A 25,565-nucleotide genomic window follows, 5' to 3' on the forward strand; every position below is an offset into this window, starting at 1 on the left:
TATGTATTTAAATCACAAGCTTTCCTTCAGGGTTTGAAAAAGAAAAAAAAAATAGGTTGTGTTATTTTAAACCGAGTAAGCAAAAAGCTGTATGTGTGAAGCAGCAACAGCAGGAAAGGTTCGGTTTACGGCCAAAAGCGATCAGTAAGCGGTTAAATGAGGCCGATATGTGAAAGTACAAACAGGGACACAGGAGTGAAGCTAAACTCCAACAGCATAGCTTTCTCTTAAGTTTCCAGCACATATGAGTTTAGCCAGCGCAGAGGGGAGGAGAGCGTCTTGGGTCGGCTTCCTAGCAGCGTGGCGTGGGTATTCCCTGCTCTAAGGCTGCAACCGCATGTCGCCAGAGCTCGGCTTGGCATATGCACGGCTAAAACAAACCAAATCGGGCGAATGAAAAAAAAAAAAAGCCTCATGTGTATGGAACATTCAGGCCAGAGAGGAAAGAACTTCACAGGTTGGCAGCACATCCGAACACACCACAGCAGATATCATCTATCACGTAGCAGAGGAGAGTCAGTTGGTTCAATCTGCCTCTGCAGCCACAGGTTCACCTGCTGCCCTCAGATTTAATCCCACCTGAACCACTTCCTCTGCTTTCTGTCGTTCTCTACTTTCCACTGCTCATCTGTCATGCTTGTAATTCCTTCGCACACATAGCTCATTCCTCTTTCTCGCCTCACACATTCAGCCCACTGCTGTCATTGGATTGCACATATTGAGCATGCTTACAATGAAAACAGATCCACAGATCGTCCAAATAATGGGGTAGCGGGGCCAAGGGGAGGACAAGGTACAAAACTCTCCTGGACATATGGTCAATTTTACCATGTAAACGTAATGTTTTACAACGATACACGCTTGTTATTGGATATGATGGACTGGGAGAGTGAAGAGAGATTTAAAGGACAAGTCCAGATGAAACTCTCGTGCTGCATATATAAAATACAAACGTAATAATTGTCTCTGACTTGCGAGGCTTTCATCCTCCGACCAATTACGATCAATGTCTGCTTCGCACGACCGAGAGATTTAAGAACTGAGAGAAAAGGCACCATAAGGCTCAGAGGAGGAGAAAGGGGGAGAGAAAACAAGTATAGCATAACAGCTTCAAAGGCAAAACCCAAGTGGACATTTAAAAATGACAAGGGGAGAGGATCATTTAAGGAGAAACATGGTTTGGCCATATATAGAGAGGAAACGGTGGGCAAAGAGAACGAGAGACATGAGCAACTGCGGGACTTAAAGTGTGTGACTGGGTTTCCTCCTGTCTATGAATAATGGATGGGGCGAATGGGAGCCAGCATATGCATTTAGATGGCTTTATGTATTACCCTCTCAAAGTGGTAGAGAGGGAAAGGTTTGATTAGAGTGCAACTTAATGCCAAATTAACCTTTAACACATTCACACTGCGAGATCATGAGTCTTTGTTTTAATACAAGCTTCAAAGGCAATGAAATGCATCCGGACTGAGGAGCTTTCACGTCACACACTTCCATTAATCCTGTACTGTAATGTCCTGTACTGTACATTTACAAACATAAGCCTGTTCAAGGAGCTATCCTCGCCATATCACACTAGCTCCACACACACGAATGAACTGTGCTGTGTGTGTGTGTGTGTGTGTGTGTGTGTTCCCTCCTCCCGCCTCTCACCTGACACAAACGCGCACATGCAACCTCTGGCACGGATATCAAACAAATCTTTTCAAAAGGTAGATCCACGGGAGATTAGACGCCGTTGGCCTCTAATACGTCTCAATGTGCCAAGCAATGCAGAGCCAGGCCCAACTTTCAAGGACAGGTGCCCGTAAGCTGCCAGCGCAGCAAGAGTTAGTATACTGCCAGCCGTGCAGTAACACTTGACTGACTGTATACTCACACCTCAGAAACTGGTGTGTGTGTGCAAGAGAAAATCGACTATTCAACAAAAAATGGCTGCACAGAAATGCCGTCAGAGAGAGAGAATAGGATAGATCCTGAATTTCTAGAAGCGGTCAGGGGCAGAATAAGTATGATTTTTTGCCATCAATGCTAAAGACAAACACACACAGTCAGGTGAAAGGTTAGCATAGTGAGGGAGGTCAAATGAAAGGTAGCCTTGAGACAGACTGGAAGAGAAAAACTAGTCACTAGAGTCAGAAATTGCTGATTTCTCTGTGATGCCCTTACAGACGTACGACACTAGCTTCTATAGATTTATCCGGACTGATGGGTTGAGTTATCTATACAGCACTCCCTGCTGGCATGAATTCTGTTGTGTCTGCTTTAGGACTAATTAGACACACCGTTGGTACATTGTGCGGTTGTCACTTTGCCAGTAGCACACTGGAGGAGGGCATCTTGCCAAAAGTGTCATGCAGCATATAAAATATTAATCGGAGTGCTGTCCTCTGCTCTTTGATTAATGCGAGACAGAAGGCCAACTATCCCCAGCGCTGAATTGGAGGCTGTCAGTGAACTTGCATGCACACACACACACACACGAAGGAGCACTGCTGTGTTGCAGTTTGGGAAGCATCTGCATTTTCCCTCCAGCCTGATCTCTGACACACTCGTGCAAACTGAGGGCAGCAGGGTGGCAGCCAGTAAGGAAGAAGTCCTTCAATTTAGGACAAAGGTTCAAGCCCCTGCGATGGTTACCATCTGCCCTGCTTGTCCTCAAGCAAGAGGCTCCAAGATATGTAAAATTCTGCAGACTTTGGCCAGTTTTCCGAAAGGCGTTTTGTAAACAATAAACAGGCAGTGTGAGAAAAAATACAGAAATAAATGAAATATATTTGGAAATTGCAAAGAACAAAATGCAAAAAGAACATCATACTGCTGATGTTTCTTGTTAGAGCCACACAAGCAATGGGGCAAATCACGTTAAATCTGTCTTGAACATGTTAATAGACAAAGCTGTGGGGTCATTAAAATCAAATTGCATTGTTCAGATTCAGATTCAGAAAAACTTTGATCCCTGCAGGGAAACTGCTTTGTTGCAGTCGTAGTTGCTCAAACACACAGTTAGAAAGAGGGATAAAACACCTAAAAAGGTAAAAATAAATACAAAACTAAAAACTACTCTGAAGATATCCACAGCCATGATAATCATAATGTGCTAATGCTAATGTGAATGTGCCATGGGTAATGAAAATGTGCAAATGGTAAATATTGGAGCATTCAGTTCAGATTATGCTTTCGTTATCTTCATAGCTGTGAGGGCCCGCATGATGTATATCCCTTCATGCCCCTTACAGGCATGGGCAGGCATTTTGCAAAGGCGTCCCCATACAGTGCAAAATTGAAGACTGTATGCACCAACATGTGTGAACATGTCCGCCTACTAGGAGACCCAGTGCACAGAGTAGAAACAGAGCCGTGAGCAGGTCTGTCTGTGTTTGTGTCCATTCTGGAGGATATCAGGCTCTTTATTCTGCTCTTCAAACTTAATGATAGTCTGGCCTAATCTTTTGAATTTGATATTACTTTTATGCAAGTAGCCATTTAGGCCTGATGGTGACCCCAGAAGAAAGTCAGGGGGTCTTAAAAAATAAGGATTCATCCTCTATCGACCTACCAGAGTGTTGCCTGTTGGCCTGACTAAAGGTCAAAGGGTCACCAAAATCACCAGAAATCGTTGTCAGAGGATCATGAAAATCTAGATCACATTTAGAGGCAGTCCAATATTTCCTCTGAAGCTGCTGAAAAGAACTTAATTGATTAATCGATTCGTCAATCAATTTTGATAATTGATTAATCATTCAAGGAAGGAAATACCAAACATTCCCGGGCTGTAGAAAATGCTGATGGGCATTTTTCATCAACTTCTGACATTAATAATTAGAATGGCCAGAGGCTGAACAAACAGGCTTTCTGATTCTTCTAGCTTTCGGCCACAGCATTTGCTGACCAAAATACCTCTCGTGAACGTATTAAAATCTCAACCCCGACCACGACAAGAGGCTTAAAATGGAAGGGTGGATGGATGAATGTAAGTGTATGTGAGTCATTTTAATACTTTTAAAGGATGAAAAGACTGTTTCACACTCGTTAAGGGCTTTCCACAGGAACCAAAAACATGTCTTTTCATTCACTGCGGCAGCATTAGGCAGATCTGCATTAGATACGGCGCAAACTATCAGGCCAGCGTGTTGCAGTGATGGACGTGAATCCAGCTGATCACCGGTGGCTGCATACACACAGACAGCGGCTGGCTAGCAGAGAAACAGAGAGGCGATGGATTACTGCAGGTGACGAATGAGATTAAACCGAGTAATCGAGGACTCCAGAAAGGAAGACATTCTGCCTGAATGACGGGATTAATAAAAAGAACACACACTCACGCAGGCAAACACACCATGCACTTAATTAAACAACGGCACTTTGATGACTCACACGTCCATCTGCGCAACATAAAAATGTGTGCCCGCGACACACGCACACGCTCCACCGTACCGTGTTTGTGTGTTCCCTTATTTCTGTAATGCTGGGGATTATAACAGGCAGGTTAAGAGAGAAGAGAGAGAGGGGATGGGGAAGAGACAGACACACACATAATCACATCACACACCATATACAGGCCTTCAGAGGGAGGGGTCTAGAGTGAGTGCATAGTGCAACAAAGGCAGTTACATAAGAAGAGGAGGATTGTCCCTGCTTGTGAATGTGTGTGTGTGTGTTTACAGAGATGCGGCGTGCAGTGTGGAGGGCACACAGGCCAGGATGTATTCTGTTTCATCACTGTGTGTCAGGCAAAGTGTCTACATTGTGTGCGTGAAAGGAGCGAGGGCACGAAAAAAGAAAGAGCGTCTTCCTCGCTCTGCTGCTAATCCCCTCTGTCGCCCCTCCGCCTCTCCCGCTCGTACCATCTCTGTCATTTTTATCTCCATCGCCTCTCTGTCTGATCTCGCTGTGCTCTTATTTCCTCCTCCCTCTTATCCCGTCGCTCTGCTAGGATGCCTGCTAGGTAGCCCGACCATGACGGCCGATATTCAGCGCACACGAACACACAAACGTATATTGTAACTGCATCGCAGTGTGCGTCTGTGTGGGTACAGATCCATTTGCAGCATCTACAGAGCTTACGTATGCATGTAATTTATGCAAAATTTGTGATGTGTTTCATCATCTCTCATTCTCTGCAGAGTTGCATAACATAGAGTAGTTAAATGTTTTTAGATAAGACATTTTGTTCCCTATTAACCCTTATCAAGCTGTGGTATGCTAACATGACAGGCTGCCAAAAGTATCAATTATTTTACGATACCACACATTTAAAATTTTGTATCATGGCACAAAAACATGCAATGTCTTTAAGATGTGGTGCAATGCCAGCTCATCATATGACAGCTGATCCTGGTTTTGGCTCTCTATTCAAACTATGAGCACGCACTTATCCAAGATTACTACTTTCATGTTTGACTAATCTATTTGCCCTCTGCATTCAAAGAACTTAGACAGGCGAGGATTAAAAAAAATCATACTATGATATCCTGGATTACTTAAAGGTGGAGTATAATTTTTCTGATAACAACATTGGACTATTTGAGCTGGTAAAGTTCTTTCAACCTATTGTTGTTGGCATCCAGTAAAAATGCATCAACTGACAAGGTAAAATTAATGCAAATACAATTAATGACACATATTAATCCCAAGGGATTTCAGTTTTAGTCAATATATGCAACAGGACCAAGGTGAAGGATATTTTTCTTAACAAAAAAAACAAAATGATTCATGTAAAACATTTGGTGACATGTGCTTCGTGTTCCATTCTATTTTGGACAATTCCCAGTTATTTCAAGCTTTGGCCAAGCATCAAATTAATTTTGCAAAGATGCACAGGAGCCATGGAAGCATTAATAGGGAGACCTCTGGGAATCTGAGCCCCACAGGTCTTATTCAAAATGATTCAGGCAGTGTGTCTGAGGCCCAAAGCTGTCGCATCACATTAGCGTCCAAATCACTGTTAGCAAACAAAACGATGTACAAACACAAATGGAAACAGACGCTCACGTACAAATGTGCACATATGCTGACAGCGGCTTACGCACAAACGCACAACTGCACACAAGTGCTCCTGACCCGACTCCTCGCCACATACTGGAGCTCAAGCTACCTTATACACACCAACACACAAACTTACAAACACTCGTGAAAGGAGCACACATACAGTAAATGCACACACACGCAGAACAAAGCCTGCTGCGATGGCCTGAGCCATTAAAAATGCATGGCAATGCAGCAACAGTTTCTAAAAATGGGCACCAGGGCCAGCTGCTGATCGGTACGCTGAGAACTGCCTACAGACAGTGAGACGTGAAATCTCTCCCACAATGTCTATGAGGCAATAATAAACACTCCTCCTATGAATTGCAGAGCATAGCCCATTATATTAAAGAATGCCTGTGACTGGACTGTCAGTCAAAGGGTTAACTGCATGTCTTATCTGGATGCTGATATTGTTAGGTCTGCGGCAGTGCCAGCGAGGGTTAATGCGCTCAACGTTGTCCTCCCTCGTCGCGTTATCAGCAATCATCGACACCCGCGTCTAATGTGAAAGCAAAAGCGTTGCCAAGCACCAGACAGGAAGAGAAATCACGCCGACAGACCCCAATCGAGGCTTAATGGGGGCCTAGTGGCACGGCTAGCTGAGACCTCTCGCACTGCGTGTTCATCATTCACTCCCGCTGGTGTCTGGGAGATGGCAAGGGCTTCTGGCTTATCAAACAAATTAGCTGCTTCATCACTGAAATGAAAGTGGTGATGCACAAGCTGCAAGGTTGTCCTTTCCCTCCACAGGGCGTCCTTGTTATGAATCGAAGAAGTAAAATGCAAAAAACAAAGGATGCTCTGTGTATGGTTTAGTGGCGCCGGGGGGAGATCTGCAGTGCTCCGTGTGCTGGGTGAGAAACAGTGGGCGTCTGCCACCTCCGAGGGGTCTGACATTTCATCCCACTCATGCAGTGGACAAACGACCAACGAGCGGTGGCTTCTGCTTGGACAGCGGTCCGATTACAGGTGGGTCAGGAGCCAACAGTTCCCCTTCCAATCCCTGCAAACCCTACCCACACAACACCAGTGCTCTGAGTCACAGAGCTGAATGGCTGCGACCACTTTGGCTCCACTCCATATGCAGACACTCCTACAGTGCTTTCTAATTTCTCTTCCTCCTCTTCACTTTTCTAAACTTAGATGCAACTTCGTCAGTGTGCTGTGATTTCACCCCTCCACTATCCCTGTTGCTTCTCCTCCTGTCTCCTATAGCTGCAGGGATTCAGGCCCAGTTGTTCTGCACCGAATGACAAACCAAGGACACATCTGCAGCACTTTTAGATGTTTCTATCTTCACAGATTTGCACCATGTTGACTATTCTAGAAGTCTCCGGTGTTCACGCAGCGTAAATCTCTCCCACTGAGTCTGCCAACTCCCACTCTGGATGATGCTAAAGCAAACAGACACAATGTACCGTAGAGCTTTGTCTCTGGACAAAAGAGTAACACCCTTCTTATTCTCCCTCATTCTCCCCCCTCCCCATACGTCCCCTCAAGTCCTGAGTTGTCTGTCTCAACCCTTTTGCCCCTCCCCTGCCGTTCCCACATTTCGCATCACAACATAATCCACATTCTGCTTCAGTCAGACGGAAAAGCACAAACAGCCCCTCGGCCAGTCACGTTCCACACACAGACACACATGCCGGACATAAACACACACATACACACGAGGATATAGGCCTATATCATACACACCAACAGGCTGAGAGCCTGGAGAGGGGGGAAGGGCTGTGTGCTTGACAGCCATGTGGCAGGGCATTAAAGCCTGAGTCATCACGTCATGCGACACGTGTGTGTCTTCCCTGCAGGCGCTCAGCATGATGGCATGCTAAAGGGCAGCCTACATAGGAGCAACAGGAGGATAAATATCATCGCAGCTACCAGCAGAGCAGAGGAAAGCAAAGATTTGCATAGCCTTTGACGAGCAAATACGCTGCCAAGGCCTGTACAGAATCACAGCCTCAGCTGGCTAAAGTTAGTCTAGGACAGTGGCTTTATTCAAGCAAAGTCCATTACAAAATGTCATCTGTTTAGGCTGGCAGCAGTGAGGCTTAAGTCACTGAGCGGAGATTTGGAGCACTCTCTCTTGAGCTGAGGAAAATGTCTAACATTTGTTTGCGATGCCACTGGCAGCAAGTGGAGGGAGTACAGAAACGCCGCAGGCCCATGATGGATTGTCAGTCGAGGGAGGCAAAGTAAATGGCAGATCCCGGAGTGAGGCTGCAATCAACCTGCATTCAGCTGTATTTACACTTAAAATGATCATTTGTGGGTTCAGCTCGGCACACACACACACGCACACACATTGTCAGCAAGGGCTGTGGGTGAAGCAAGAATCGTGGTGTACCAGTTTGTTTAATGACACGTCACTGACCAGATTTTTTTTTTTTTAATTGAATTACATAAACACCATGTATGACCAATCACTGTTTCCTCTGCAAATGCGGCTGAGTGAATTTGGAGAATCTGAAATTCACATGGCAACCACAATACTGACAAATCATCACAAATGCAGTGAACGAGTCCAAAGTCGTTCTCCTTTTAGCTCTGTTTTTGATCTCCACCACCTCGTGAGGGGAAATATCTGGCTCTTTGGCTGCTAAATGCCCCACTAGCCGTTAGCTAGTCGCCAAATCTGTCTGCAGTTTAGTGGTGGAAAGTAGCGTATGGCGGGATAGCTGTCTGGGCTGTCTGAGTGAGCTAGCCTAGCATAGCGCAACCACCCCTGATAGCCACAATTCTCCACCTCAGTTGCTCAGGGCAGTGTTTAATTACTCTTAAAACTGTGTTTCTGAGGTCTTTCTGTCTTGGTGAGAAATTTTTTTTGTTGGGAGAACAAACGGTTGTGCCAAATATTATCTTAAGGTAAATATCATAGGCTGGTGCACAAATGCAAACAGTGGCTAACATTTAATGTGCACCAAGGAGTGGGCGTTGCAAGAGGGTAGTCTTTATCTCAGCTTGAGGGTATGAAGTGCAGTTAAAACAGAAGCAAGTGAAATATCTAGCTGTAGCATGTATGCTATAACATGCCTATAAGCAACAATGCCCACGTAGCCACACTTGCAATCCAGGCTTGTTAGCTACAGCTGACAGAGACACTAACATTCTCCAGCTGGAGCTGGTTTAGTTGAGTATGTAGAAATGTGCCTTTAGCAAAGAAGGTAAAAAAGCATGAAATAGAACAGCCAGGCTCAAATTGTGTAATACTACATCTGGGACAGACACTTTGATGCAATAAAACTGAAGAAAAATGTGTGTATGTCTGCCATAACAGATGGTTCACCTGGATGCATGTTTTGCTGCATATTAAAGTCTTTTTGAGGTTAACTACAGCTAAATAAAGAACCACGGGCAATGGCACACACCTACTGTATACATGCAGCTGAAATCGCACACAGCTCTGTCTCTGTCTGCAAGAGCCTTGGCGCACACATACACCCACATCTCAGCGCACGCAAACACAGTGACAGGCAATTCCTCAAGGTCTGGTACCTTGGGAACCTCTCTGTCTTTCCTCCTCTGCTTGTGTGACTGTGTGTTCAGAGCCCTGTGAGTGTGTATGTGCGTGTGCACAGGATCTTGTAGACAGAGACGGAGCGTCCAGTTTTTAGTAAGGTCATAACCAACCATTTACACAGCCCACGGCCATTAGGTGCTCAGGGTTTGTCGCCTGTGCGCCCGCAAACCAGAACCATTTCTGTCTCAGCAGCTCGGGAAAGGGCTGTTGCAATCTTGTCCTGATCTGGTACAACACCTCAATCATACAAGACAACAGCATGTGAAATGACCCTGAAAATGACTTCCTGATGAGCAGAATAGAATTGGAGGGCTCGATGGCTCTGTGAGGCATGCTGCAGGCAGGCAGGCTAAAGAGACCTTTCGCTAATTTATCAGGCCATTACAATCAGAAACAATCAGTCGATTTATCGTTGATTGGAAAATTAAGCAACTATTTTGATAATCATTCAGTCTTTTAAGTCATCATTTTATCCACGTTCTCAAATGTATCTATTTTCTCTGTTTTACATCATCATCATTATATGTGAATGAAACCCCTGTAGAATTTGAAGACTTGAATTTGTTCAATAGATAAATAGAATAGATGTTCAATTATATGATAAGAAACTCCAGCTGAAGCCCTGATTAGAATATACTGTTTAATCTTGCATGCTGAGATCCATTACATAGTTCCAGCGTGATCTCCACTGTAAACACAGTGAATTTGCAGTAGCTGCCTCTGAATTGATGCATTAATAGATATGAAGGTAAAGGTTTGTAAGGGTAAAGGTTGACTCCAGGGAAGCTCACAACTCAGAACAGAATTGTCATTTCAGGATTAAAACAGTATGCAGTGTATGGACCTCTCACCTCTTGCCTTACTATGTATCCAGATGGTTAGGAATCACAAAATAAGACTATGTAAAGGAGGCAGTATTCAAACAGAGACGTAGGCTTATACTATTGGCTCTCACATGATTAAATGACATGGCAACAAAGACCAGCCAATGGGAGGAGGACAGTTCAATGGCCCATGTTTTTGTTTTCGTTGCTCATAACTCTTCAATTAGTACGTATGTGGACATGCAGAATATTGGTCAATTTTTGAATGCTACCAGTATCCATACAGAGCAAGCTGCTGTAAACCTGCATAAATGTGTGCATTAATACCAAGAAAAAGCACTCTAACGATTTATCATATGAACATAAGGATCACATTAATACCACCCGTGTGCTATGTGAAAGATAATGTTTGCTCATTAATTATATTGAATTTCTCATGGTGGTTGTGGTAAGCCGTGACAGGCACGTGGTGAATGTTAAAATATGCATTATCTCTTGCAAAATAAGCTTCTGTATGCTTGGATAAGGCAACAGGGAGAGGGGAAGGTTACTAAAACAAATAAGAAAACATGTGAAGCATTAAAATGGGAGGGGGGCAGAGCCCCTTGAGACAGAGTGGGAGATTACCTACAGCAGCTACACAAAAATAATGAGCTACAGAGAATCAGCAGGGGGACCAGGAGCCACAAAAAAATCAGTAAATCCCATTAGAAAAATCCTACAATCCTAAAACAACGAAACAATTATATCCCTGGGAATGTGAATTATGAGAAGGAGATTTGACAAAGCAGCGTGTGGTACAACAGGAGGTGCAATAAGGAGGAGAATAAAAGGAGGAGGGATACTTCACAGTTATTTAAGCAGCGTGGCCCCTGGAGACCTAGAGGTCACATGAAGGGCAGGCAGAAAAGCGAGACGACAAAATCTCTGTGCTTCACAGCATTCAGCAAGCCAGTGGCCTTCCAGGCACCACAGGGGCCGTGCCAACCTGACAGCGAGGGTTAGACTCAACCCTGCCACACCTCCTCACTTCAGCAAGCAAACCTGCCAAGAGTCGGCCACAGACCGGTGTTCTACTCAAACGAGCACCTGAGAAGACCTTCTTTTATGTTACGCACTTATTTTTAGTCCATCAAAGCAGTGTTTTCATTCAGTCAGGGAGAAGCCTTCGAGTCGGTCAGGTCACCTTGAGAATAAACACTCAGTTAAAACTGCTTCGTCTCACTTTGCATTTCAATTCTCCGCCTGGACAACAGGAGCTTCCTTACAATCCTCGACCTGTGCGCAAACAGGTGCTCAGCGATCCCTGAGCACACACTGTGCACGCCGAAGGTAATTGAAAGACATCATATTCTCATCAAATTCCAAAAATGCATTTAAATTGATCTCGTATGACTAGTTCTCTGTCGCTGTCATGTGCGATTTGATACGCGACAGTGACATTTCGCTGAGATGCTGGATTTCCAGCATGTATGATGAAGTGATATTTATACTACTGGACAAGCGAGAGCTACGGTACATGCCATAATCTGCTCAGGGCAGTACACAAAGAACTAGCACTTGGCAATCAGCCCAGCGCTGCTTTATTTATAGGCAAAGGGCAACCTGGATCATTTGTTTTATTTTTGACCGTTGCACAGAAATTGCTGTTTGTATGATTTTAGAGGCACTATCATTTAATCCTTGGGGAGTTGATGAATGTGTCATGATAATGAAAGCCTCAGACTTACAAACAAACCACAATTTGAAATCAATAGGAGGCATAGTGTTACCACATGCTAATGCACACATACAATAACTCCTGACTTAGACACCGTCCACAGTGACACCAAACAGAGTCAATAGAGTGCACAGGCTCATTTACTTTGGAAACTTGACCCTCGATGATAAGGGACCTCTGTGGTAGGGGACTGGACGGTGGTCAAAGCCTTTGGTCATGAGAGCGCTGTTACAGTAGAGAAGCGTATTGACCACGACTAATGTCAGTCCAAATCAATACAGAAGGTACATGGTCAACGCAAGTGGCCCAAGTCATGCTAAAAAGGCTGAAATGAATCCTGACATAAATCACAACAGCATTGTGTGTCCCTCACCGTGTCACTCCGAGGGGTTCAACAGTTTGTTGAAACTTGGGTCTCATTTGTGCCACTTTGCCCATTTGGTTGTCTAAACGATTTGATTTAGATCCAAAACTAAAAGAGAGTGCACCTGAATTCCTCTTAATAATCCCTCACTGCACAGGAAAACCGGCTCAACTATCCCAAGCACCGGCCTGGTTCCAGACCGCTTAATAGCTACCAACAGAGGGCTGGGCAATATGGCAAAAAATATGATACCAGAAATGTTTTCAATATTGATCAATATAATTATTTTGCATGATACATAATTTGAGTATCCTGATAATAATGATAAGTCTGAATATAGCTTAACATAAAAAACACTGGGATGGTACCTTTTCAGGTCATGTAAAAGATTTATTGTGTTTTCCAGTCTTGGTTGTCACTTTATTGGCAAATTTTTCAAACCATCTTGGTGCTTCCTCATCGCCTTTGAAATGTTCAAACCAAGTCCACATAATTGGCGTTGCGTTACCTTATTTGTGAACAGTTTCCTCAGCTTTGGAGTTTTCACCGTTGCTTTTGGGTGCCTCTGTTCCACTCATTTTTTATCTCTTTTCCAGAGGATGTCCATTTTCACATTCACTTTGTTTAGCAGTAGCTCAGGCATTGCTTTGCGGTAAGAAATGGGCACAAGCCAAAAACTGCAGACTGGCTGTTGTCGTGGTTCTGGCTGCTGTGTGACAGGCTGTTAGATTTATTCATATGGAGTAAAACAATTTCCAAAATTTCTCATTGTTATTGGCATAAATTTGATAGGTCTAATACTAGGTTGTCCACTTAACCTTGTTTCCACCAGGTGAAGAGAGACTCGACCAATCAGAGCTTTGCAGGCAGGATTAAAACAGTCAGTGTCATCTTCCCACAGAGCTTCATCACTTCTTAGCTGTTATCCGTGGTACCATGTGACCATGATAACTCGGCCAACTTAGTTGGCCGCTCACAGCTGAAGTTGAAGTCCGAGATGCATCCTTCCTCGTTTCCATCGCCAACTTCAACATCGCTATTCCAAGTCTCTTAAGAAACTTCTATCTGAAATTACACGAATGCAAAACGATGCCTACAGAACTGCAGCGGGGGTTTGATGTCAAGTTTGCAAGCAACTTTTGTCATTTTGGTGTTAACTTTGATTTAACGCTACCTTATCTAATCTTCAAAACATTAGGACAAAAAATCCCAGAGCAGCAAATGCGAGGCCTGTATAATTTCCCTGCTCAAAACACTGTCACCCGTCACCAAGCAGTCGGAATAGAGCCAACCATCAGCCGGTGCAGTAGGTACGCCCTCTGAGTGTGTACAAATCTGAACCAATTTATTCTCTGGAGCCCACATGACACTGTGTATTTACGATGAGCCACTCAAGCGTTGCCTGTCGTCTGTTGGGAATAATTAGTGCGTAAGTTGGTGACCTCTCCGGCATCGCTCCTCCGTACCACACACACACACACACTGCATGTCCACACACACCTGCACCAATCCACAGCTTGCTTTACATTACTTTTGCTTGAGGACAGTGCCTTGTGCACCTTCATGCCTCCCTCATCCATCAATCTAAAATATTAAACGTAACTTCGGGGAAAATGAAGCTCCTAATTTACAAAAAACCTTGATGGCTGGGCCAAAAACACACTCTGTTCCCGACGAAGCTTCTTTAGTATTCATCCCCAACAGCAGCACCTCGCTGTTAACCTTCCTCCAGGTCATCAAGATTGCTTGTCCTCCAATAACATTGGCTTCTACTGAACAAAAATATCACACTGCTTCCTGAATTGTGATGACTCACTGAAGGAGGAAGGGCTGTGTGTGTCCGCGCATTTTATTTCTTGCGTGCGCACATTTCCATTGGCGGACTGGCAAAACATAACTAACCTTCAACGTCATATGTCTCACTGGAACACGCAGGAGGGTGATCACTTCTGGTGAGACAGGAGCTGGCAGGTATAAGGGACAGCGAGCATGAGGAGTAAAAGCTGGGGCTAAATGTACACTAAATTATTGAAGAGAAGCAACATGGCAGCACAACTTTAATCATCCTAAACCCAGATCCCATTTGGGGCTTGTCAAAGCTAAAGGACTTAAGCAGGACACACTGTCAGGATATTGGACAGAGAGCAGCAGCAGCTACATTGTTGTGGTACTGATGCAGCAAAATTTGATTTCAACTTCTACGTCCGATAGAAGAGAAGAAGCTGAGTGCTTTCGGAGAGCATGAAAGATGAAACCTGGTACACAAGGGGTCTTTTATTAAGAGTACTTCACTACATCGAACAGGTACGCAAACATTCACAGGCACGCGCACACACACACAAACACACACACACATCCTTCCTTTCAGTTACGGTGTGAAGTTGACGTGCACTGAGCTGACATGAAAGCCGCGTCTCTGCAGCTCTCAGGTGACCTCACCACGGACTCTACTTCTAACCATTTTTTTTTTTTTAAATACCATCTGGCAGACACAAGCTGACTCCTCCAACCCTACCAGCAGCTCTTTAAACACAAACACACACACACCATTAACCTCTCTCATCAGATGCAATAAGATGACTTCATTTCAAGCTATTCTCTCTTCTCTCTCTTCCCCGATCCTTGTCCCACTTGTGTGAAAAGTAAAATGAGGTCAACTGGGATGAGATACTAATCCCTCTTGATTTTGTGTGATACCTCTCCTCTTTCCCAGTCTTTTATCCACCCCCCCGACCCCCATATGCTACTGCTAGCTAATCCGCTAACCACCGACTCAGTAATACATTTTCCTAGATATCACCACAGGTGCGAAGTGGCTATAGCTGGTACATGGTACATGAAGACAGATACATGTATTGATCACGCATGCGGATGCTTAAGTCACTCACACACACAGCATGCTACGTGTAACGCGGTGGCGGCGGGAGCAGCTTAACTCCTTTTGATGAGACTGTCGCTGTCTCAGTCGGCCCCGTCTTTGCTGCGCCACGCTCCGGCACATTGCATAACTGAGCACAAACACACAACCCCGGGGCTGGTCTGCATTACGGAGAGCCATCCAGAAGAGATCGGCCGCAACTGACAACCCCAGTGAGGAGAGAGCCAGAGAGGGGGGAGAGAATAAAGATGCAACAAAACAGATAGGAGAATAAATGAATAAACAAATGATCTGTGACCTGAAAAGAGGCTCCCGCACTCTTTAAGCAATAAACTGGACTTTAAGCAATAAACTGGACTCAAGAACTTTTTCATCATTTACCATCCCTCTGTCTCTGAAGATACTGCAGACATGCAAAAAGGAATCTAAATCCATTACCATCACCACAGACATATAAATTATATACACTTAGAGGGACCTTTGAACTACTCTGTGAAAATAGAGCTTATATCACATTACCTTCAGGAATTTCTCACATACATTGAAATACAAAGAAAATCCCATCAACGTTTGCTCACAAAGAGAAATATGCATGCACAAACGCTGTGAAGCTCTCCAGTGACTCTGAGATATAATCCAACACTTTCATTTGTATGTACTATACCAATGAAATTCCAAGAGCGGCTGCTCAGCTACAATTTCTATTTCAACACAGAAAATCATTCCCATTCAGCGCTCCCGCCGGAGAGCTCAGTGAGGTGACTGCAGACCAAGCTCGGAGGCCGCGGAGTGAATCAGGGGGAAGATTGATGATGAAGATACAGTATGTCACAGTCAATCTGCGCAACGACCGAAAGCTGCACAGGGCCACTGCCAGTCACATCAGTTAGTGCAAAGTCTGTGTGTGTGTGTGTGTGTGTGTGTGTGTGTGTGCAAACGTGTGCACCGTATGGCCATCAGTGGGAGTCGGTACACATACAGTATTTGCATGTGCACATCCACTAACATTTGTACAAGTCATCTACCATCGTTCTTGTGTTCATGAGAGAGAGCAGAAATGTGTGTGTCAGGGTCTGCCATCTCCGAATGTCTATCGTGAAATAATAACCCTGTGTGTATGTGTGTGTGTGTGTGTGTGTGTGTGTGTTGGTGTGTGCGCGTGTGTGTGTGTGTGTGTGTGTGTGTGTGCTCCCATTTGTATGTGTTAGTTCCTATGATGTCCCGCGCCTGCCGATGAGATAATCTGGCAGAGCATGGAGTGACAATTTGATCTATTGCTGGCTCACAGGGAGCCTCTGAGTTATAGTGCTGCCATCTCTCCTGGCCACCACCAGTAAAGAGCCGTCTCTCCGTCGAAGTGAGCCGCCACAGTGGTACACACTCGGCTGCAGACCACCCAGCAAACAGATGCACACACAAAAATACACGGACACAGACATGAATCTAGTCTGATGGCGGTACGCTGCCAAAATCATCCAATAAGGCTCCTGCACCATGTTTTCTGTCAGGGAGCGACAGAATTTCCCATTACACAGTGCTCTAGAAAAATTGCTAATTTCCACTCACTTTATGTTTGCCTTTAACAAACAAACTGAACCAGCAGGGTATAAATTTCAATTATCAAGCGTGGTGAGTTTTTTCCGTCGCAGAAAAAATTATTTACATCCCAGATGGATCCTGTCCGAGCACTGGAGAGCTAGTTCCCAGAAGTACAAGATACAAGGTCAGTTTATTTCATGAAATCTTTCCATACTTTTGCTATGAGATACCCAACTGTAGTGTGAGGACGAATATGCAACATGCAATTATGCCAGACTACCCAATGCATTGAGTACTTACTGTTGTTTTAACGCAAGCCAGCTAACAAGAACCCTGCCTGAATAAAATTCAGTCCAAAATTAGTAGTTTCCTGGTCTTCTGACCAAAAAATAAGTAAAAAAAGAAGTTTTTGACAGTATTGAGGTTGTGTTTCCCGCCCTACAGATTAGTTGTGATAATAATACTTTTCCTGCAGTATAGCTGTGCATTTTCTACCGATATACAGCAATCTAATAATCTTTAATATAAGATTCAAATGACTAATTTTGAAGGTGAAGCAGACTATAGCAGCAAGTGTTTCCCCTCAGATTAGACTGCATGCTTTGGTTAATGTAATCTGTTCATCTCGAGGCTGATGCATCTCAATTAACATCATGCTCAGCTCTGATGAACATTCATAACTTCACTGTATTATGTGGTTGCAGTTCATCATGTTGAATTAGCCCAACTTTTTTGGTCTGTTGTCGCCGGCTTTATGATACCAACGCTCTGTTTCAACAAGCTGATGGTAGTTAAGAGAACCAGCATTAATCTAATGGCCAAAGAGTCTTGAAAGAAAAGTGTTGGGTTTGAGCCATATTGAAGTGACAAGTGGCATCGGCGCCACAAATTTGGCTCTGTCTGGTCAAGAAGTAAAGGACGTACAGGACAAGGAAATAAGGATGGCTCCTTCCACTTTTTGCAGCCCTCTCTCTTATTACAAACACTTTGTCTTAACACCCAAAATAATTAGAGCTTTTTTTCATTCAGCGTTTTAGAACACGGCATTTCTGCTTGTTTTGGAAATTCCACTGCTAATCCAATGGAGAGCTAATATGCATGGACTGCTTGCACAGCGAAACCTGTTTTCCAAACGCTCACCACTTCTTTTCGCTGCTGGGATATTTTGCGGAAAACAATTGGCAGCAGAGTGTGTGTGTGTGCGCACTTGGGCATATCTGTCTCAGTGCATTACCACACACAGATCAATAAGGATTCTATTCTTGGCCATTAGATCTTGAAGCAGGTAATAGCCTGCCTCCCTCACTCTTTCCTATCTATTCCCTCTCCCTCTCCCTCTCTACTCCCTCGTCTATCGGCCTGTCCTCTCTGCTGGCTCTCCCTTCAGCCTCTTTCCCTCCTCCAGACAACACCAAAGGGACATTGTCATAGTCCCAGCTGGACAGTGGAAGCAGATCCAGAGTCAGTGGCGAGCATCAAACACGGGGCAGTTTTCGGGGGGGGATCACGGTAGTGATTGGCTTTACGGCTAGAGGGATCATCCGTCCCCTCTGAGGATTCACGCACGCACGCACGCATGCACACAGACATGTACACACATATTCACTCGCAGACATGCACGCATCCACACACACCTCCTGTTCCTGCTGTAATTCTCAGTCCTCTGCCACGCTGCCAGGCGGAGGCCCTTGATCTGCCACTTCCTGTAATCCTCCATGGGAGAGAGGTGCAGCCAAATGTCCTGGCAGGCCAGCCAGGCAAACAAACACACATACACACAAACACGCGTAGACACTGATAGCTGTGAGTTCCTACTAACTGCAAAAATGATGAGCTCCAGGACGTAGATGCGTGTCAGCGCAGGAGTCCCAGGATGTCACAAAACATGCCACCCGCTCGAACTTTTCCTTTAATACAGCATATGAAAAACCCACGAGCTGCAGCACGGCAATGCAAAAATATGAATCATAAAATCTCCATTATGCCCCCGTCATCTGTGCCACGCTGGTATCGTCGTCATCAGATACAGAGACAGGGCTGACTAAACAAACAAACAACAAACAAATGACAGGAGGAAGAGAACCAGGACCGAAGAATAGATGGCTGACTCCCATTTCACCTTCCCCTGACTCAGATAAGACTCTATCCGATGCACATCACTCGAACACAAAGAGAGATTCCTCTGCTCATTCAATTTCAAAGTGGCCAGTTTCAACCAGGAGGAACCATCCGACGAGATCATTTCCCCCGAACTCAGGATAGTCTGAGGGAGAGCGCGTTTTGATCTCTAAGCTGATTGGTTATAGGCTGTTTTTACACCAGGAGCACAGCTTTTTCTCATCCTGAGTTTACCCGGTCTGGAGCTCACAGGAGTAATGCACCAGCCAGCAAGACCTAAGCCCCATTAAGCTTATTCACCAGTTCCTGCATCAGCCCCTGACATAGTTCCTCTACCAGAGGAGGGATTTCATCTCCTATCTCCTAATACATGTGTGCCACTGACAGAATCTGCTTTACTTTGGATGAAGAAGTTTGTTGTCTCTGTTGAAACAGCAGCACATCATTATCTCCTCTTCTGTCTCCCTCACTCTGCTTCTGAGGAGAACAGAAAACATACTAAGGCTACCTCGACTGAACACTGTTGTCTTTTTATTAGTCTGGTAAACACGGCTCTGTGGGCTCTGTGCTCACCCTCCTCCGCCTGAGAGGGTCTCTGTTTTTATCCTCACCTTTCCAGCGCAGGTGAGCGAGACTGAGTCACAGCCATAGCTGCCAGCAGGTGGGAACGAGGGACAGCCAGGCGGACAGCTCTTCATCACACTGTAATGAGCTGGCAAAGGTTGTCGGACAGGCAGAGGAACACATGGAGGACCTGTAAAAGCAGCCTGACACAGGCGAGCTCGCGGGCGTTCTCTGAAGCTATACGGCTCCCCGCGGTGCCATTTCATCGCAAGCTGTTGTCCCTGTTTGTGTAAACGTCCTCATATTGCGAGGAAGCCGGCGCGAGCTACCTCAACCACTTACTTCTGAGTTGCAGCACACGCTTTAATATGTGGCTGAGTGTGGACTTTTCAGTGACATTTCTGGTGATTTAAAATATGCGAGCGAGCGTGCAACAGTGAGGAAATGTAGCATTCAAGGGATGCGGTATCAAGACAAAGCCAAAATTTGGCCTTACAGAGCTCAAGGTGACTGGCGACACACAAATGCTACTTAAAAACTCTTCAACATACTCCACAAATCCCCAGAAACTCCACCAGTGTACATCAGCATCTGAGTGTGGCAGCTCAGACATCTGTTCGCTTACCTGCTGCTGCCTCCTGGGGATGCAGGGACCCAAGGAAGCTGCAGTGGGCCACAGTAACCTATAAAAGCTCACTGGTGACTAAAGGATACAATCTGAGAGCCCCGCTCTGGGTGCCGATGGCCAGTATCTTCTGCACCGGGTCGAAAGCCATGGACGACGGCTGATAGGGAAAGCCATGGCGGACAGTCTGGGAGATACACAGGAAGATGAGAACACGTTAGAGGGGGTATCAATTTGGATCTCACAGCAGGGGTGTCGTTTTGTCAAAGGATGTCACACACATGATTTCGGTAAACAAACGGTGCCAGATGGACGTGCAAAGTGTTATGAAACAGGAATGTAAAGCCTGTAATGGCACAGACACAAGAAGGTGAAAGAGAGGGACAAATGCTCTTTCCCCGCATGGTCACCCTTGTTCTTCGCTGATATTTGGCTTCGCTTTTTAGGATCCTTTCATAATGGTGGGACTATTTTGAGTTTTCCTCTCTCTCTCATTTCTCTCTCTTTATCTCTTTTTCCCTTCTCTCACTGCCTCCCACACAAGGTCGTGATTACACTGAAGTCTGGAAATAAAAAACACGCAAAAAAACCCACCCATAAGGAGCATTTGGTTAAGATCTGTTGCGGAGCTTCCTCTTGGAAGGTAATACATTGTTAGGCGTTTCTGGTTTTTTGTCCAACCTCTGTGTGTGTGTGTGTGTGTTTGCGTGTGTGAGACTGTAGCTTTATGGCATCAGTCAGCCGGTGGTGGGCCGTTGGATTTGTTTGCTTAGCGGCAGAAGGCTAAAGCACGTTACATAAGAAGCACTCAGTGCAGCAGAGACACCTGCCTTCCTCGCAGAGACACATTACAGAGAGTTTCTGTCCACGCAGACGGGGAAGGTGCAGGAAGGAGGACAGGGTCTTGCTCAAAGACACTTTAATCAGACGCCTGGCTGTTGGTGGACATATTTAGGCTGCAGTGTCAATCAGAGCTGGTCTTTCCAGCCACGAAACCGCAATATCCCCCTAAACACTCAGCCATGTTGACTTGACTCTAGATTTTCTACATCTGACTTCAGGCACTCTAACTTATTATTTCTGACAACTGGTGCGATGATTAAAAGTTAATCCCTAGCCTTGCACTTCTGCACCTTATGTTGCTGTTCGGTCGGTTGTTGGTGTCTCTAAAACAGGCAGGGGCAGCAATCATATGACCCTTTCGTCATGCTGGCTTCCAGAGGCGCACAGAGACAATCACTGCCAACGGACTGCGTCAGCTGGCAGATCTGGCGGTTGTGCTTTTAGTCCCGTAAGAAACACCGCCGCACAGGCCTGCACTTCAAATAAGCTGCCAAAACCTGAAAATACCTGATAGACATGAAGTCATTTTACAGTTAAAAACCTTAAAAACAATCTACAGCAAGCCTCTTACAACCATGCAGGTTACGACTATAAATATGTGGGTTAAATGTGTGGAGGGATCAATAGCAAGCACACAGTGGTGTCTATAACAGGCCACAGCAAACCATTAGGGCGCACTTGGGGAAATCTTGATTTAACATTATAGAGGGCCATGCATGGCACGTAAATTGCATGAGTGTTTATTAACCCCATCCTGTTGTGGAGATTCAGATTGAGTAGGGCAAAGCTTTTTCTTCTTTTTTTTCAAACACTCACTTCAGGCGCCATCAGTCCCCAATGGATCGATGATCTGGGGGTAAAGCAGTGTGTGTGTGTGTGAGAGAGAGAGAGAGGAGTGTGAGAGGTGTGTCTGCAAGAGGGGAGAAGAGGATGGAGACACACTGCGAGGAAAAGACAACGGGAGAGGGGAAGACACACACACACACTAACCAGAAACCACCGTTTTGCTAATCCAAACCCAGCAGATTATGCAAGAGGGGATCAGTATGGCCCAACCCCTCGATATGACAGTTCATGCCAGGCACACATGCAGCGAACGATGGCATTTTCACAGAGGGTGACACCCGACACATCCGAAATAGCTGATTGGTTAGAGAAATGTCCTCTCGCCAAATCGCAGGCCGAACACATGCAACCCCACACCGGAGGAACTTGGTGATGTTTATTATTCCGTCGCCGGAGCGCACTCGCCATACAGTGTATGTATGCGCAGTGTAGTTCGGTGTGTGACGGACCATGTCTCGGACAGGCTTTAACGATCCCCTCTCTGAGAGAAACCCAGGTTAAACAAACCTTCAGCCAGCAGGTGCTCGAGCTCGAGCTTTGCCCATTCATTAACCTATTGTGTGGAGCCCCCTCGCACCTGCTGTATCCTCTGATGGGATGATCGCAGCACAAACTGTGACTAATAATAATAAAAAAAAAATCATCACAATAAAAGCACCTCATGCGAAAAGGGGCTGCCCGCGAGGAAAACAACTGTGTGATAAAAATCATCAGGCTCGCCCACCTTGCAGAGCTGGAAATGCTCGGACTGGATGGTCTCCTGGATCTGGTGGTTCTCTTGTGGCCCCACTTGGACAGCCGGGGTGGAGGAGGACACCTCTTTCAAGCCGTCCAGCACCTTCCTGATGTTGAACTTCTTCATTTTCGGACTGCAGAGCACAGAATTGAGATCACCCGCAAAAGATAAAGGGGATAGCCACTTTCTCGCTCTCGCTCTCTAACACACACACACACACACATACGCGCACACATGCGCGCGCTCTCTCTGTCTGATTTCCTCTGTGAATCTCACATTTTAATGCTTGGTTCTTAGCGCAGTCTCCATGCTGGAAGTCTCTGGCGCGCAACGCACAGGTCGCTTCTTATTTCGGACGACGGGCTGCTGGGAGGCTGGTGCGTCGGCGTAATGTGCTCGGAGTCCGTGCTGTGCCCCACTGCGTCTCCGTGGCTCCGCTCGTCTCCTCGGCTTCCCTCCCCTCCCCTCTCGGCTGTGTGCGCCGCTCAGCCAAGGCGGAAACGCAGCGCAGTGGTGCTGCTGCTGTTGCTGCTGACGCTCTTGCGCATGTCTGACAGAGGAGAGGCTTCAACACAAATCCCGCCACCTTGCCAGCCCACTCTCTCTCTCTCTCTCTCTCTCTCTCTCTCTCTCTCTCTCTCTCTCTCTCTCTCCTCCTTTCATCTGCCCCCAGCGACAACGCCTCCCCCCTCCCCATCTCTCTCCCTCTCACGCACGCATAGGTTTTGCTCCACTGCACCTGGTGATGCTTGTGATGTTCGGATGCTGCGGCGTTGTGAGCGTCTGTGGAGACAGACAAGCAGACAGACGGAGGCTCGGTCCCATTCTTTCCAGTACACCCTCGCCCTACCCACTGCGCCTCTTGCTTGTGTGCTCGCATGGAAGCATCGCCATATTAAAGGCCATCCTAAACCATAACGGAGAGTGGAAGTAGACTATAAAAACCTTGCTGTGTGCCACTGGAGAATTGAAGAAGCATTGCATAAATGTGCATGCCATATATTTCCTTAGACTGTGTTTTTTGTGCTGGGTTTGGGCAAAAATCAAAGAAAATGTGTCAATTTAAGAATAAAAAGGGGAAATACATGTGTCACCTTTTTCCCAAATACTTTTCACATTTTTTTTATCTGTCCAGTCATCAATTGACAACATAGAAAAACATAATGAAGGCTGAACATAGCAGACTGCTTTGCTTTTGGTGTTTCGGGATGCCAACATTTGCAGGTATACAGTGCAGCCAACAGCTGAGCAAGCAATGAGTCTATCAGTATCCATGGTGACGGCTGTTTCCTGCTTATGGTGGAGGCCTATCCCCCCCTCTTAATATGGAGAACCTTCCACAGCTGCAAGTGTGATTTCATCACGAGGAGCTACCGAGGAGGGAAGGTTTGGGAAAGGCCCCTGTGTCTGCCAACCAGGGGGGCACCTTAAAGCATCAAATATCACAGACAAAAGGCCACAATGTCTTCACATGAAAACTACAACGTTTCCTCTAGATTTCATTCATCCAACACTGGAAACAGGTGGTTCTGCAGAAATGGTCAGCAGTGCCAGCTTGTCTTCAAACAAGGTGTTATAGTGAGTGCATAAATGAGTTTCTAGGCCCCACGAGGATCCCGGCTATGCTGCAGTCATCTCATGTGGAATGGTAAGAATTACTCCTTGGATATGCTTTGCATGTGTCAGTTGTCAGATGCGACGAGATGATAATTCTGCTAATTTTTTCTTCTTTGCAACTAGTGCTGAGATATACTTTAAAATTAAAACTTCTCTCATCAAAACAGCATTAAATTAGGATTTATTTATTTTGCAGAAGTGCTTCAGCTGATTGAGACACCCATGCCTCTTCTCTACAAGTGCTTTCATATTCAGTGAGCAGATGTATTGGAGAGTGACATGGTGGTGCAGTTAGTTGCATCACAGAAAGACAGTCCTCGGTACAAATCCAGAACTGTGCGGCTTTTGTATGTTCTCCTTATATCTGCATGGCTTCACAATCCAAAAACATGCAGAGTCGGTGACACTTACTTGCCATAGATGTGACTGTGAGAGCAATGGCTGTCTGTCTATGTGTGTGTCAGCCCTTTGGTTACTTTTCTAGGGGTGTACAACACCTCTTGTGCAACGTGAGCTGGAATCCAGACCACCGCAACCCTGCAAAGGATCGCCAGGAAGATGAAAGATAGATGGCCGTTTTGGAGCTGTCACAACTCAGTTTATTGCTTGGACGTGATGCACACCTGAACAGTAACAATCTGGGGATGATATTTATGCTAACTTCACTGTCGCAATGTTTCCACAGTAAAAGACTAAAAATCTACAATGTGTGCCTACAAAAACATACCACCAACTCAGTGGCTCCCCTCATGGTACTCATGCAGAACTTCTGACTGGCTGTGGTCAACCTCACGCAACTTTACCACTGGTCATGTTTCCCCCCGGAGCTGAACTGAGCTGAGTTCAGAACCTCAGCGCATCTGTGCATGTTTGTAAGGTCACAGATGAAAGTACCAGACTTGACAAGCTCAGCTGAGGCCGCTCACGCTTGAGTGACACCGACGTTGCCACCTGTTTGGGCTGTTTGCTAACACGTTCATCTTGGACAGGTTGCCGCCAGCAGCAGGGACGGGGGTGCAGCGGCGGAAGTAATAGCTGTGTTTGCACTCTCTTGCTAACATCTGATACCGGCTCTGTCCTAAACTGAAGACGGCCCAAAAAACGGCATTTCTACGTCCGCCACAGCTACACGCTGTAATAATCAATGCTGATTATGAGAGCTTGTCCGTGTGTGTTTCCACGTAAGGCCTTTGTTGAGTCGCAGCTGATGCAAAGGATGCATCAAGGAAATGAAGATGCTATTGAGTAAAGGGGCACAAAAACATATGAAGAGGACCAGGGAGGTAATTATTAATTCAGCAACCGTACTAGTGTGGCTTGAGAACAATTGTTGCA

The 25,565-nt window shown here is 45.7% G+C and overlaps 1 protein-coding gene across 4 annotated transcripts in view; it reads right to left on the reverse strand.

The window, feature by feature from the left end:
• stxbp5a (syntaxin binding protein 5a (tomosyn)) overlaps window positions 1-22,739 on the reverse strand; it is an 84,119-nt gene extending 61,380 nt beyond the window's left edge. For all 4 annotated transcript variants that reach the window (XM_041958634.1, XM_041958633.1, XM_041958635.1 and 1 more), the window contains exons 1-2: window positions 22,602-22,739; window positions 20,278-20,375 (exon numbers count right to left, since the gene is read on the reverse strand). In XM_041958634.1, the coding sequence (XP_041814568.1) occupies window positions 20,278-20,375; window positions 22,602-22,739 (236 nt within the window). The remainder of the gene's footprint in view (window positions 1-20,277; window positions 20,376-22,601) is intronic.
• Between the last annotated feature and the right edge of the window lie 2,826 nt (window positions 22,740-25,565).

The sequence above is a fragment of the Chelmon rostratus genome, chromosome 18, assembly GCF_017976325.1.
Source record: "Chelmon rostratus isolate fCheRos1 chromosome 18, fCheRos1.pri, whole genome shotgun sequence".
Classification (NCBI taxonomy): domain Eukaryota; kingdom Metazoa; phylum Chordata; class Actinopteri; order Chaetodontiformes; family Chaetodontidae; genus Chelmon; species Chelmon rostratus.